Genomic DNA, 13522 nt, shown 5'->3' on the forward strand with positions numbered 1-13522 from the left:
TCTTTTGTATTTGTCAGTGTAATTTCACTTTCAAAAATTTCCCTTTGACTCTAACATCTAATCAGAGTGAAACAGTGAAATGTTTAGTGAAACATTTAGTTTCACTAAAACTGTTTAGTGAAAGTCACTCAGTCATGTCCGACTCTTTGAGACGCTATACAGTCCATGGAATTCTCCAAGCCAGAATACTGGAGTGGGTAGCCTTTCCCTTCTCCAGGGGATCTTCCCAAGTCAGGAGTGACAAAATTAAACTGTTTTAAAATTAACTAGGTTGTATCTCTCCTCCCTGAAGTAGGGATGAACCTAAGCAATCAGAAGCTCTGTAATTTGTATTCTTTTTTATCTCTTTTCATTTTACTGAACTAGTATTGTGACTATGTAGTTATATCTGATTATGACTGCTTTTTTCTATGTAATACTAACTGCTGTTTCCCTTACAAAATGATGGGCAGCTGCCACTGGACAAAAGCACATGAGACACTGAGAATGTCTATGTTCAGCTCTCTAGCAATCTGAAAGATTTAGTGAAATAACTATTTAGGAATTCAATCCAGTAAGGATTTTTTTGAGACAGAACTAAAATCACTAATTTCTCTTTAACTTGTATATTATCTATACACATACTTTTTTAAAGAAATTATTTTCATTCAAAATTAATAATAATACATTGATAGTTTAAAAAGACAGATGCTACAAGAGATTATAAACAAAAAGAACAATTTCTAAGCCTCCTCCCAAACTGCTTCCAGAAACAACAAATTTAAACTCTTATCCATTTCCTCTAACATTCACTTTGTGCCCTACTAAATAATAATGCTTACACTGCTGTTACTGTTTTGTCAAGACATTATCTGTAGACTTACTTTTATGGCAAATGAAGTAGATTTCTTACATCTTTCTATTCCCCATTCTCTTCCTAATAAAGTCACATAAAAATTTGGTTAACTCAATATCCTGTGCTTATGATAGTTTATGTATTATATAAATTACATAAATACAATTCATTGCTGAGCCAAATTTGTATTATGTTTTTTCTTGAACAATGTTTTTTTTTTTTTTTAAATTATTGCCTTGGTCCTTCATTTGCTTAATCTCAAGTTTGTACCACTAATTTCCCGAGGTCCAACAGATCTAATAAATGCCCACCAATACTATTTTCCAGGTGCCACAAATAAAGAATCTATTGATTCAATTTTCTCCCCTGGATCCTCCATTATTTGCTATTTAAGTCCCCTACAAACTCGAGGTCTTTAGACTTCCTCTTCTTTTCTCTCCAGTTGAATCCCATTTCCTGGACCTCATTCTCTATTAGTTTACTAAGGAAGGATGTAAGGAAGATAAATTTTGAATCCTTGCTTATATGAAAGTAACCTGTCTTATGTTTATCTACAAATTCCAGAATAACCTTTTTCTCTCTGAATGTACAGGGCACTGCTTTATTTTTTTTCTAGAATCCAAAATTGCACTGAAAAATCCAGTATTCTCATTTCCAGTATTTTCTATGTGCCCTATCTTTTTTACTCTGGGGACTCTCAAAATCTTATCCAGGATATGCTAAAATTTCACGTATGGGTCTTTTTTCTGTCTCTTTTTCTGGTTACTCAGTCATTGGGCCCATTCAATTTTCAGTTCTGGGAAGTGTTCTGATAGTATTTCTTTCATAATTTTCTCTTTCCCATTATCTGCAATGCTTCAAGAATGTATTATTTTATAGGAATATTTAATTTGAAACTTATTCTGAGCCGGTTAATGTTTTATCTAAGCACTTTTCATACATTAACTCATCTAATTCTCATAATTAACCTGAGGTAAGTATTATCATTCCCATTTTACAGACGAGGAAACAAAGTCACACACAGGTTAATTAATTTGTCTGTGGTCATTTTGATAGTACTGGTGAAGTCAGTATCCAAATCCAGAGAATCTGGTTCAAGAAAGTGGACAACACTATTAAATATTGAGTCACCTAGTCTGGCTCTCTATTTTTCTTTTATCACTTTCCAACTATTCTCTACTCTTTTTTTCCAACTTTGCAATACTTTCTGGCTCCACTACATATTAACTACATGATCTTTTATAAGTTGTTGTTTTTTAGTCACTACATTGTGTCTGACTCTTTCTGCGACCCCATGGACTATATAGCCTGTCAGGCTCCTCTGTTGATGGAATTTTCTAGGCAAAAATACTTAAGTGGGTTGCCATTTCCCTCTCCAGGGGATCTTCCCAACCCAGGGATTGATCTTATGTTTCCTGAATTGGCAGGCAGATTCTTTACCACCGAGCCATCAGGGAAGCCCCTTTTATAAGTTACCTTTCTATTAATTTTTGGTTTCGTTATCTGTAGCTTACTGGTAAACTTAAGAGTACCATAAAATGTTTGTACCATTTTCAAACCCCCTGAAGGAATAACTTCACAGGATTAGGAAAGTGTCTAGCCCTTGTCACTGTTCAGTCGCTAAGTCATCTCCAAAGTTTTGTGACACTATGGACCTCAGTACGCCAGGCTCCTCTGCCCTCCACTATCTCCCGGAATTTGCTCAAATTCAAGTCCATTGAGCTGGTGATGCTATCTAACCATCTCATCTTCTGCTACCCTCTTCTCCTTTTGCCTTCAATCTTTCCCAGCATCAGGGGCTTTTCAAATTTGTCAGCTCTCTGCAGCAAGGGGCCAAAGTACTGGAGCTTCAGCTTCAGTCCTTTCAATGAATATTCAGGGTTGATTTCCTTTAGGATTGGCTAGTTTGATCTCCTTGCAGTCCAAGGGACTCTCAAGGGTCTTCTCCAGCACCACAGTTCCAAAACATCAGTTCTTTGGCACTCAGCCTTCTTTATGGTCCAACTCTCACATCTATACATGACTACTGGAAAAACCACAGTTTTGACTATACGGACCTTTGCAGGCAAAGTGATGCCTCTGCTTTTTAATATGCTGTCTAGGTTGCTCTTAGCTTTCCTCCCAAGGAGGATCTTTTAATTTCATGGCTACAGTCATCATTTGTGGTGATTATGGAACCCAAGAAAATAAAATTTGTCACTGTTTCCATTTTTTCCCCTTCTACTGGCCATGAAGTGATGGGACCAGATGCCATGATCTTAGTTTTTTTTAATGTTGAGTTTTAAGCCAGCTTTTTACTCTACTCTTTCACCCCCATCAACAGGCTCATTAGTTCCTCCTTGCTTTCTGCCATTAGAATGATATTATCCACATATCTGAAGTGTTGATATTTCTCCCAGCAATCTTGATTCTAGCTTGTGATTCATTCAGCCGGCATTTCACATGATGAAGAAGTTAAATAAGCAAGGTAATAATATACAGCCTTGTCATACTCCTTTCCCAATTTGGAACCAGTTCATTGTTGCGTGTCTGGTTCTAACTGTTCTTGACCTGCATATAGGTTTTTAAGGAGACAGGTAAGGTGTTCTGGTACTCCCATCTCTTTAAAATTTTCCAGTTTGTTGTGATCCACATAGTCAAAGGCTTTAGCATAGTGAATGAAGCCGAAATAGATGTTTTTTTGGAATTCCCTTGCTTTCTCCATGATTCAACAAATGCTGGCAATTTGCTCTCTGGTTCCTCTGCCTCTTTGAAACCCAGCTTGTACATCCGGAAGTTCTCTGTTCACATACTGCTGCTGCTGCTGCTAAGTCACTTCAGTCGTGTCCACATACTACTGAAGCCTAACTTGATGGATTTTGAGCATAACCTTACTAGCATGTGAAATGAGCAAAATAGTCTAGTAGATGGAACATTCTTTGGCAGTGTCTTTGGGATTGGAATGAAAACTGACCTTTTCCAGTCCTGTCCCACTGCTGAGTTTTTCAAATGTGCTGACACACTGAGTGCAGCACTTCACCAGCATCATCTTTCAGGAATCTAAATAGCTCAGCTGGAACTCCATCACCTCCGATAGTTTTGTTCATAGTTCATGGTTCCTAATGCCCACTCAGCTTCACACTCCAGGATGTCTGGCTCTAAGTGAATGATCTCACCACTGTGGTTGTCCAGGTCATTAAGACCTTTTTTGTATGGTTCTTCGTGTATTTTTACCACCTCTTCTTAATCTCGTCTACTTCTGTTAGGTCCTTACCATTTCTGTCCTTTATCATGCACATCCTTGCACAAAATGTTCCCTTGATAGTTCAAATTTTCTTGAAGAGATCTCTAGCCTTTCCCATTCTACCGTCTTCCTCTATTTCTTGGCATTGTTCATTTAAGAAGGTCTTCTATCTCTCTTTGCTATTCTCTGGAACTCTGCATTCAGTTAGGTATATCTTTCCCTTTCTCCCTTGCCTTTCGCTTTTCTTCTTTACTCAGTTATTTGTAAAGCCTCCTCAGAAAACCACTCTGTCTTTTGCATTTTTTCTTTGGAGTGGTTTTGGTCACTGCCTCCTGTACAATGTTACAAACTTCCATCCATAGTTCTGCAGGCACTCTGTCTATCAGATCTAATCCCTTACATCTATTCGTCACTTTCACTGAATAATCATGAGGGATTTGATCTAGGTCATACCTGAATAGCATAGTGGTTTTCTCTATTTTCTTCAATTTAAGCCTAAATTTTTCAATAAGAAGTTCATGATCTGAGCCACCATCAGTTTTAGGCCTTATTTTAGCTGACTGTATAGAGTTTCTTCATCTTTGACTGCAAAGACTATAATCAATCTGATTTCAGTATTGACCATCTGGTAATGTCCATGTGTAGAGTCGTCTCTTGGGTTGCTGGAAAAGGGCGTTTGCTATGACCAGCATGTTCTGTTGACAAAACTGTTAGCCTTTGCCCTGCTTCATTTTGTACTCTAAGGTTAAACTTGCCTGTTATTTCAGGTATCTCTTGACTTCCTCCTTCTGCATTCCAATCTCCTGTGATGAAAAGGACATCTTTTTTGGTTAGTTCTAGAAGGTGCTATAGGTCTTCATAGCACCAGTCAACTTCAGCTTCTTCAGCATCAGTGTTTGGGGCACAGACCTGGATTACTGTGATGCTGAACGGTTTGCCTTGGAAACGAATCAAGATCATTCTATCATTTTTGAGGCTGCACCCAAGTACTGTATATCAGACTCTTTTGAGGACTGTGAAGCCTATTCCATTTCTTCTAAGGGATTCTTGCCCACAGTAGTAGAGATATGGTCATCTGAATTAAATATTCCCATTTCCATCCATTTTAGTTCATTGATTCCTATGATGTCAATGATCTTCACTCTTGCCATCTCCTGCTTGACCACATCCGATTTACCTTGATTCATGGACCTAACATTCCAGGTTCCTATGGAATACTATTCTTTGCAGCATCAGACTTTACTTTCACCACCAGATACATCCATAACTGAGCATTATTTCTGCTTTGGCCCAGCTGTTTCCTTCTTTCTGGAGATATTAGTAATTTCCCACTGTGACTCTGGTGGCTCAGTGGTAAAGAATCCGCCTGCCATGCAGGAGACATGGGTTCGACCCCTGGGTCAGGAAGATCCCCTGGAGAAGGAAATGGCAACCTATTCCAGTATTCTTGCCTGGGAAATCCCATGGACAGAGGAGCCTGGCAGGCTAAAGACCAAGGGATTGCAAGAGTTGGATACAATTTAGCGACTAAATCACTACCACTACTTTCCCAGCAGCATTTTTGCCTCCCTAGTGGTTTAGATGGTAAAGAATCTGCCTGCAATGCAGGAGACCCAGGTTTGATCCTTGGGTTGGGAAGATTCCCTGGAGAAGGGAATGCCTATCCACTCCAGTTCCCCTGCCTGGAGAAGTCCATGGACGGAGACGTCTGATGCGCTACAATCCACGGGGTCGCAAAGAGCTGGACACAAGTGAGCAACTAACACTAACATTTTCCTAGTAGCATACTGCATACCTTCTGATGAAGAGGGCTCATCTTTCTGTATCATATCTTTTTGCATTTTCATACTGTTCATGGAGTTCTCACAGCAAGAATACTGGAGTGGGTTGCCATTTCCTCCTCCAGTGGACCACGTTTTGTCAGAACTCTTCACTATAATCTGTTTTGGGTGGCCCTGCACAGCACGGTTCATAGCGTCATTGAGTTATGCAAGCCCCTTAGCCATGACAAGGCAGTGATTCATGAAGGGTATCTAGTCCTTAAGTGCTCAATGATGTTAATTACTATGACTTTATTAATACTGGTACTATGAAGTGATCGATCCCATGTCACAGCTGTTTAACTTGCTTAAGCATACCAGGCCTAAGCCCCAATCTTTTCTACAGAATGAATCACAGCTGAGGAAATCAGATAACAAAAATAAGACATATCTATTGACTATCAGACACACCCTGGTTGTGAGGGAATATACTAAATTCCCTTTCTTGCCAACAATTTCTAACAAATATCAAGCCTGGGATTTTCAGACCATACTTCTCTTTTAAATCCTCATATCTTCCCTTCCTCATCAATTCCTCTGGCTACAGCTCTCCTTGGATTCAATAAGAAATTGAGAATCACCTCAAATACCAAATGGCAGCTCTAAAGCCCTTAAAATAAACTTTCCCTGACAGAACCATTACTCTTTTTTTTTTTTGCTAGTCTCCACATCTAATGTCATTGCTACAGTTTTGTTTTTTTTAAACCATATCGGCATATACTATCTTCATGTGAAATCTAGTGTGGCCAGCAGATTAAGGTGGCTATCATGATTCCTGCCTCTGGGTGTTTACCCTGTGTAATCCCTTCCATCTGAGTATATTTTCCGTGACTGGCTCCTAAGCAACAGAATAGGGCAAAAGTAACAGAATGTATATACTAACATTCCACCAGAACACAATGCTCTTCTAGCAAGAAAACCCTTTCTTACTGGCTTTGAAGAAAAAAGCAGCCAGGAACGTGAGCTACCTATAGAGATGGTCACATGGTAAACAAATGAAGGAGTCAACAACCAGCCAGAATCCAACAGCCTGCAAGGAATCGAATCCTGATAATAATCACATGAGCTGGGAAGCAGAACCTTTTTCAGTTGAGCCTCCAATGTAGACCCAAGCCTGAACAATACCTAGTTTACAGCCTTGCAAAGGATCCAAGTAAAGCCATACCTGGACTCCTGACTGACAGAAACTGTGAGATAATTAATGTGTGTTAGCCCCTTAGCTTGCGGTACTTTGTTATGTAGCAATAGGTAAGTAATGTACCTAACTAGTATCTCAGCTTATATAATTCATTCAGTACAAAAAAATATTTACTGAGCACTCACTCCTAAGTTCCAGGTAATATAACTACTCCAGGCACTGGGAATGCAGTACAGAATGAGACAGAGGAAGGTCCTTCCCACATCAGTCAATAGACAAAATGAGTAACTAACATCACTAACAGTCAAGTAGTGATGAGGCATTTAAGCAAGGACAGAACGAAATGAGAAAATGTGACACGAAAAGATGCTGGGGGGAGAGTACTCTAAGTAGAGGAAAGAACATGAAAAAAAAGCCTGGATGCAGGAGTACAGCAGGTCCAGGGAACAGAGGAAGCCTGAGGATAGGTCACGGAGACCCCTGTAGAAATCTGTTCTAAGTGTGACAGAAAGCCTTTAAGTGTTCTGGGCAGGGACTGACATGATTTAATAAATATACTTCCTAACACTCACTCTGGCTGCTATAAGAGAAAACAGAATGGGCTGGGGGAAAGAGAAGAGGCAGAGACCAATTAGGAGACTACTTAAGGTAAAAGATGATGATGGTCTGTACTACAGTAGTGGTGTTAGAGATGGTGAGAGATGATATGATCAAAGTACATTTTGAAGGTATAGCAAACAGCATTTCCTCGTAGCTTAAGTGCAGAACTTCAGAGAGAAATAAAAGATGACTTCTAGGGAGCAATTCGGAGAAGGCAATGGCAAGCCACTCCAGTACTCTTGCCTAGAAAATCCCATGGATGGAGGAGCCTGGTAGGCTGCAGTCCGTGGGGTCGCTGGGGGTCGGATACGACTGAGCAACTTCACTTTCACTTTTCACTTTCACACATTGGAGAAGGAAATGGCAACCCACTCCAGTGTTCTTGCCTGGAGAATCCCAGGGATGGGGGAGCCTGGTGGGCTTCCATCTATGGGGTCACACAGAGTCGGACACGACTGAAGTGACTTAGCAGCAGCAGCAGGGAGCAATTATGCGAATGCTACCGCCACTGACTTCAACAGGGAAAGCTGGAGGAAAAAATGATTTAGTGGGAAAAACAAATCCAAAGTCCTATTTTGACATTAAATCTGGTATGTTTATTAGACATTCAGGTGGAGGTGTTATGTAGGCAACTGGATAGTCAGGAGAAGCTGACTCTGGAGTTCAAAATGTGAGCATGAATTTATAGACGGTTTTAAGACATGTGATGACATGAGAGTACCCACAGGAAAAATATAGATGGAGAAAAAGTCAAGGGACTGAGTCCTATGAAAACAGGAAAATAGCCAACAAAGAGACTAAGCAAAAACAGGTAGTGAGGTAGGAGAATTATAAGAGTGCTGTGCTTCAGAAGCCAGTATGAAAAAGTTTTGAGTGGGAGGAAAGGAGGGCAACTGTATCAAACAATGCTGACAGGGCAAATAAGATGAGGACTGAGAATGATTGATCCCTCTGTTTGTAAGAAGTCAGTCATTAGTGAATCTGACAAGTCAAAAGGTAGGAAAGAAAGACTAACAAGAGTGGGTGTCAACAAGAACAGGAACAATGGTAATACAGAGATAACACAGATGGAGACTCCTATACAAGGTACGTTGGAGGTGGGGTCACATGGCTGAGGTCAGGACAGAAATTCTTTTTTAACCTTTATTTGAGGTTGGGCAGTATAACAGCATGCTTGATGCTTTCAGAAAAAGTCTAGCAGAGAAGGAAAATAAAATGCTGTGAAGCGGGTAATAATTGTGGAAACAAAGTTTTGAATAAACAAAAAGGAGTGGGATGCAGTACACATATGGAACTTAGACTTTAAATAAAATAGAGGAATGGCAGTGTGTACATACAACTGGCTGCTTACAGAGAAGAGTGAATTAGAATAAGCCACTTGAGAGCTATATCACCTGAATATTAAGCTAAATACAAAGTCCAGTATTCCTCCCAAGATTAAAATCTTTAAGGAAGCATAAAGCTAAAGTAACCTATTAATTACTAAATTCAGTCAAATGCAAATCAGGAAGGTAGAAGTTTTATAATTCTTCCCAGGGGAATTAAAACCTACCTGGACTCTCCACTCTCTTATAGTGGTATGGGTTGATACAAACTTCTTTTTGCTTAGATCCAAAAGGAAATTCACAAATATCCAATGGCTTTAGCTCATGATGACTCTGCAGATCAGGCCAGCGCCAAACACGACAGTATATAACATGGGGTAAGCCTTTTCTGTGAGAAACCTGCAGGCGTCCATCTAAAGATCTGGGGATAGTGACACATTTGCTTGGCTGTCCTGGACTGCTCAAGGCTTTTTCTAGCTCCTCCATGGCACCTTTTTTCTTTTTTAGTTTTTTCACCAAAGCATCGACTGCCTTTTCTGCCCATTTCTCCTCTTCATCACCTTGCTTCCAGCCCAACAATCGTTTTACTGCTGGACTAGTAAAAGAAAACAAGCTGGCCATTGACGTCATTTGATTTAAATCTTCAGAAACCTTTCTGCAACTCAAAGTCAGTGTCTACTGAACATACAGATCACAGGTGGAAAGTCATATACAGGCCCAAAGCAAAAGTTGCAAGTTAAAAGGAAGGAGTGACATTTATCTTCATAAGTGCCATAAGCTTCTTTCATTGGTTCAAGCCCTGAAAGAGAAAAGGTGAAAAGGATAAGATCCCTAGTTTAAATAAATACAATTCACATACATTTAAATCAGTATAATTTGAAAAGTATGTTACTTTCAAATAAGAGCAGAAAAGCCTTACCAAGTAAAACAAAAAACCTAAGTCTAGATAGAAAAATTTTCTCTTAAGTCCTGTGACCACTCACTCCCTTCTTCATAATATGAATCTCACTGGCAATGTCAAATGATAACCAAAAGCAAAGCAGGGTGCTCTACTTTCTACACGTTATCACCCCATGAAAAACAGCTCCGACACCTTTATTTACTTCCATCAGAAGCCCCCAAGATTCTGAAGGAGTTTTCTTCACTGAAAACAGTATCAAATAGTTTCATCTTAAAAGCCAACTGATTTATTCTTTCAACATATGCCTGCTAAGAAGCCTGTGTTCTAGGTGCCGATCCAGAAAAGAAGAAAAAAAGGATCACTGACTCTTCTTTAGGAGAAAAGGGTTGTACAGCTATGGAAAACTACAGTTCTTCCTCTAGAAATAAAAATATTAATTAAAAAGTGCTTCACTGATCAAAAAAAGGGCCAAGAGCTGCAAGCATTTATTCACTGTACACCACACCCAAGCAATGTGTATCATAACCTCTTGGCACCGGTCACTAGGAACTGCACAATCTTCAATTATGTTGACTCCTCCCTACTTGCAAGGCCAGACCACACAGACTGAAGAGAAAAACTCACACCTCATTTCACTAAATTCAAATTCCACCAAGTAATTTGCTGTCACTGGGAAGTGAGAGACATGCTCAGCAGTGGCTATACAGACCGCGAGCTGGAACCATATGAGGAAGGGTGCAGTGAAGTGAAGGTGTACTCCTTACGTATGAATGGATATGCCCAAGCCTAGGCAGAATGTCTTTCCCAACGCTTCATAGGATAATTTTCACCAGGAAAACAAAACTGCCTACATTGAACCAGGGAAATATAACAGGAAAACAAAAGCACGTTTCAGGAACAGGTCACAGACTGTAAAGTGTTATGAGTTAAATAAACCGTATAAAAAGTCTTACTTCAGTTGTAGCAGCATTAAGGATATAGGATAAAAGCCATCTGGATCAGAAAGTACAGGCATGATTTGGTTGTCTGAGATGAGAAGGGAAATGTCAATGGAAAGAGGAACATAAAAAAATACATGGGCAGGTACGAATAGGGCATTTCTCAGGATAAAGAGCAGACAGTCCCGGCTGACTAAGACCTTAATTCCATAATACTAGAATATAACAGAGGCTAGACAGAGTGTTGTTGTTCAGTCACTCAGCAGTATCTGACTCTTTGTGACCTCATGGACTGCAGCATGCAAGGCTTCCCTGTCCTTCACGATCTCCTGGAGTTTGTTCAAACTCACGTCCATTGAGTTGGTGATGCCATCCAACCATCTCATCCTCTGCCATCCCCTCTCCTCTTGCCCTCAATCTTTCCCAGCATCAGGGTCTTTTCCAATGAGTCGGCTCTTGCATTAGGTGGCCAAAGTATTGGAGCTTCAGTTTCAGCATCAGTTCTTCCAATGACTATTCAAGGTTGATTTCCTTTGGATTGACTGGTTTGATCTCCCCGCAGTCCAAGGGACTCTCAAGAGTCTTCTCCAAAACGAAGCATCAATTCTTCGGGGCTCAGCCTTCTTTATGGTCCAACTTTCACATCCATACATGACTACTGGAAAAACGATAGCTTTGACTATACGGGTCTTTGTAGGCAAAGAAATGTCTTGGCTTTTTAATACACTGTCTAGGTTTGTCATTGCTTTTCTTCCAAGGAGGAAGCCGTCTTTTAATTTCATGGCTGCAGTCACCATCCACAGTGATTTGGGAGCCCAGGAAAACAGTCTGTCACTGTTTCCATTGTTCCCCCATCTATTTGCCATGATGTGATGGGATCAGAAGGGGATGACAGGGGACGAGATGGTTGGATGGCATCACCAACTCGATGGATATGAGTTTGAGAAGCTCTGGGAGTTGGTGATGAACAGGGAAGCATGGTGTGCTGCAGTCCATGGGGTCGCAAAGAGTCGGACACAACTGAGTGACTGAACTGAACTGAACTGATTGGACCAGATACCATGATCTTAGTTTTTTGCATATTGAGTTTTAAACCAGTTTTTTCACTCTCCTCTTTCACCTTCATCAAGAGGCTCTTTAGTCCCTCTTCACTTTATGCAATAAGGGTGGTGTCATCTCCATATTACTGATATTTCTCCTGGCAATCTAGAGTAGTGCACTTATATGAGAGACAGCATGTATGAAGCAATGATATGTTGAAGAAGAGGGAGACAAAAGCAGAGGAGCTTGAAGACCTGATACTAGACTAGTAGTTAACCACTAGAAACATAGTTAATAAATGTTAACTACTAATCTATCATCTCTACTACTATTACATACTAACCATAATATTTACTAACAAGAAAAAAGGGGGGAAAGTTATTTGTGTATATAAATCCAGAACAAGGACTAAAAGGCTACACACTAAATTACCCTAGGGAGAAGCATGGAATGGGAGATAAGCAATAGAAAGAGGGTCCTGCATGATTTGTTCCATATGCTTCTGTATTGTTTTAACCTTTTAACAACTTATAGACCAGAAACATATTAATACTTCTTTTGTTACCTGAACATTATTGACCAGAATATTTCAATATTCACTTACATAACAAATCGCTGGCTACAGGTATTAGTTTCCACAAAAATCCCTGAGGTCAATAATGCGTTAACAGAGGCATAAAGCTAAAATAGAAACAGTTGATAACCTATTATCTACTATAGAACAGAATGGAGTTGAAAGTGCCAGTACAAAACAAACAGGTGAAACTATTGCATGCTATGAGAACTCAGGATGATGGTTACCCTTTAAAAGGAAGGCTGCAGGCACTGACTAAAGGAAACTTGAGGGTTTCTGCCATCCTGGCAAAGCTCTTCATTTCCCTCTGAGTGATTTTATGCGATTTTTAGTTTCACTTTGTGAAAATTTGGCTGACTGAATACTGTTACAATTTTAAGTATTTTCCTGTCATGTTAAGTATACAGTGGTCAGCTTCCTTCCTATTTTTCTCCCACCTTCAGTTCCCCTTCTCACAGGGAATCCCTCTTTTCTTTGTCTTTTATGTCTTTCCAGAGAAATTTTACACAAATACAGATATATAAATAATCATAACCTTTTTTACATAAATAGTAGTATATTGAAAAAAGGCACAGAAAAATGTATAAACAATGTTATCATCAAGATCTTTCCATTCTACAGAGCTTTCATATTGTTTTCTAATACACAGAATTCCAGTAATCTGGAATCTTAAACAGTAATCTTAAAAGTGTATCAAACCGTACTTCCCTGGCAATCTAGTGGTTAAGACTCCGGGCTTCCAATGTAGTGGGTATGAATTCGATCCCTGGTCAAGGAACTAAGATTCCACATGCTGCAAAGGCACAGCCAAAAAAAAAGCTAAAAACACTATATCAAACCATGTCATCTTTCAGCTCAAAAATCATCCAGCTGTTTCCCATTACACTCAATATCCAAATTCTTTAACATTGCTTTATGGGACCTACACAGTTAAGCCTTTGGCTTCTCCTCCAATCTCATTTCTTAGCCTTCTCTTGGCTAACTTTGTACTTACCACACCTGAAGGTTTTTCATTTCTCAAATGCTCCAAAGTCATTTCTACCTCAAGGCCTTTGCACCCGATGTTCCCTCCTATGGAATTCTCCTCTCCCAGATTTTAAACATGGCTTTCTCTCAATTAATTTAGC

At 39.7% G+C, this 13522-nt stretch overlaps 1 protein-coding gene across 2 annotated transcripts in view; it reads right to left on the bottom strand.

Annotated features, from left to right (window-relative positions):
- Positions 1-13522, bottom strand: part of SMAD5 (SMAD family member 5) — a 64150-nt gene that overhangs the window by 24343 nt on the left and 26285 nt on the right. The window contains exon 2 of one of the 2 annotated variants that reach the window (XM_055429321.2): positions 9169-9740. The exons of the other annotated variant lie outside the window; for it this stretch is intronic. Within the exon in view, the coding sequence (XP_055285296.1) occupies positions 9169-9571 (403 nt within the window). The 5' untranslated portion in view covers positions 9572-9740. The remainder of the gene's footprint in view (positions 1-9168; positions 9741-13522) is intronic. 2 annotated transcript variants of the gene reach the window in all.

Source organism: Moschus berezovskii, chromosome 8, assembly GCF_049115385.1.
Source record: "Moschus berezovskii isolate FMDL1 chromosome 8, NW_MosBer_1.0, whole genome shotgun sequence".
NCBI lineage: Eukaryota > Metazoa > Chordata > Mammalia > Artiodactyla > Moschidae > Moschus > Moschus berezovskii.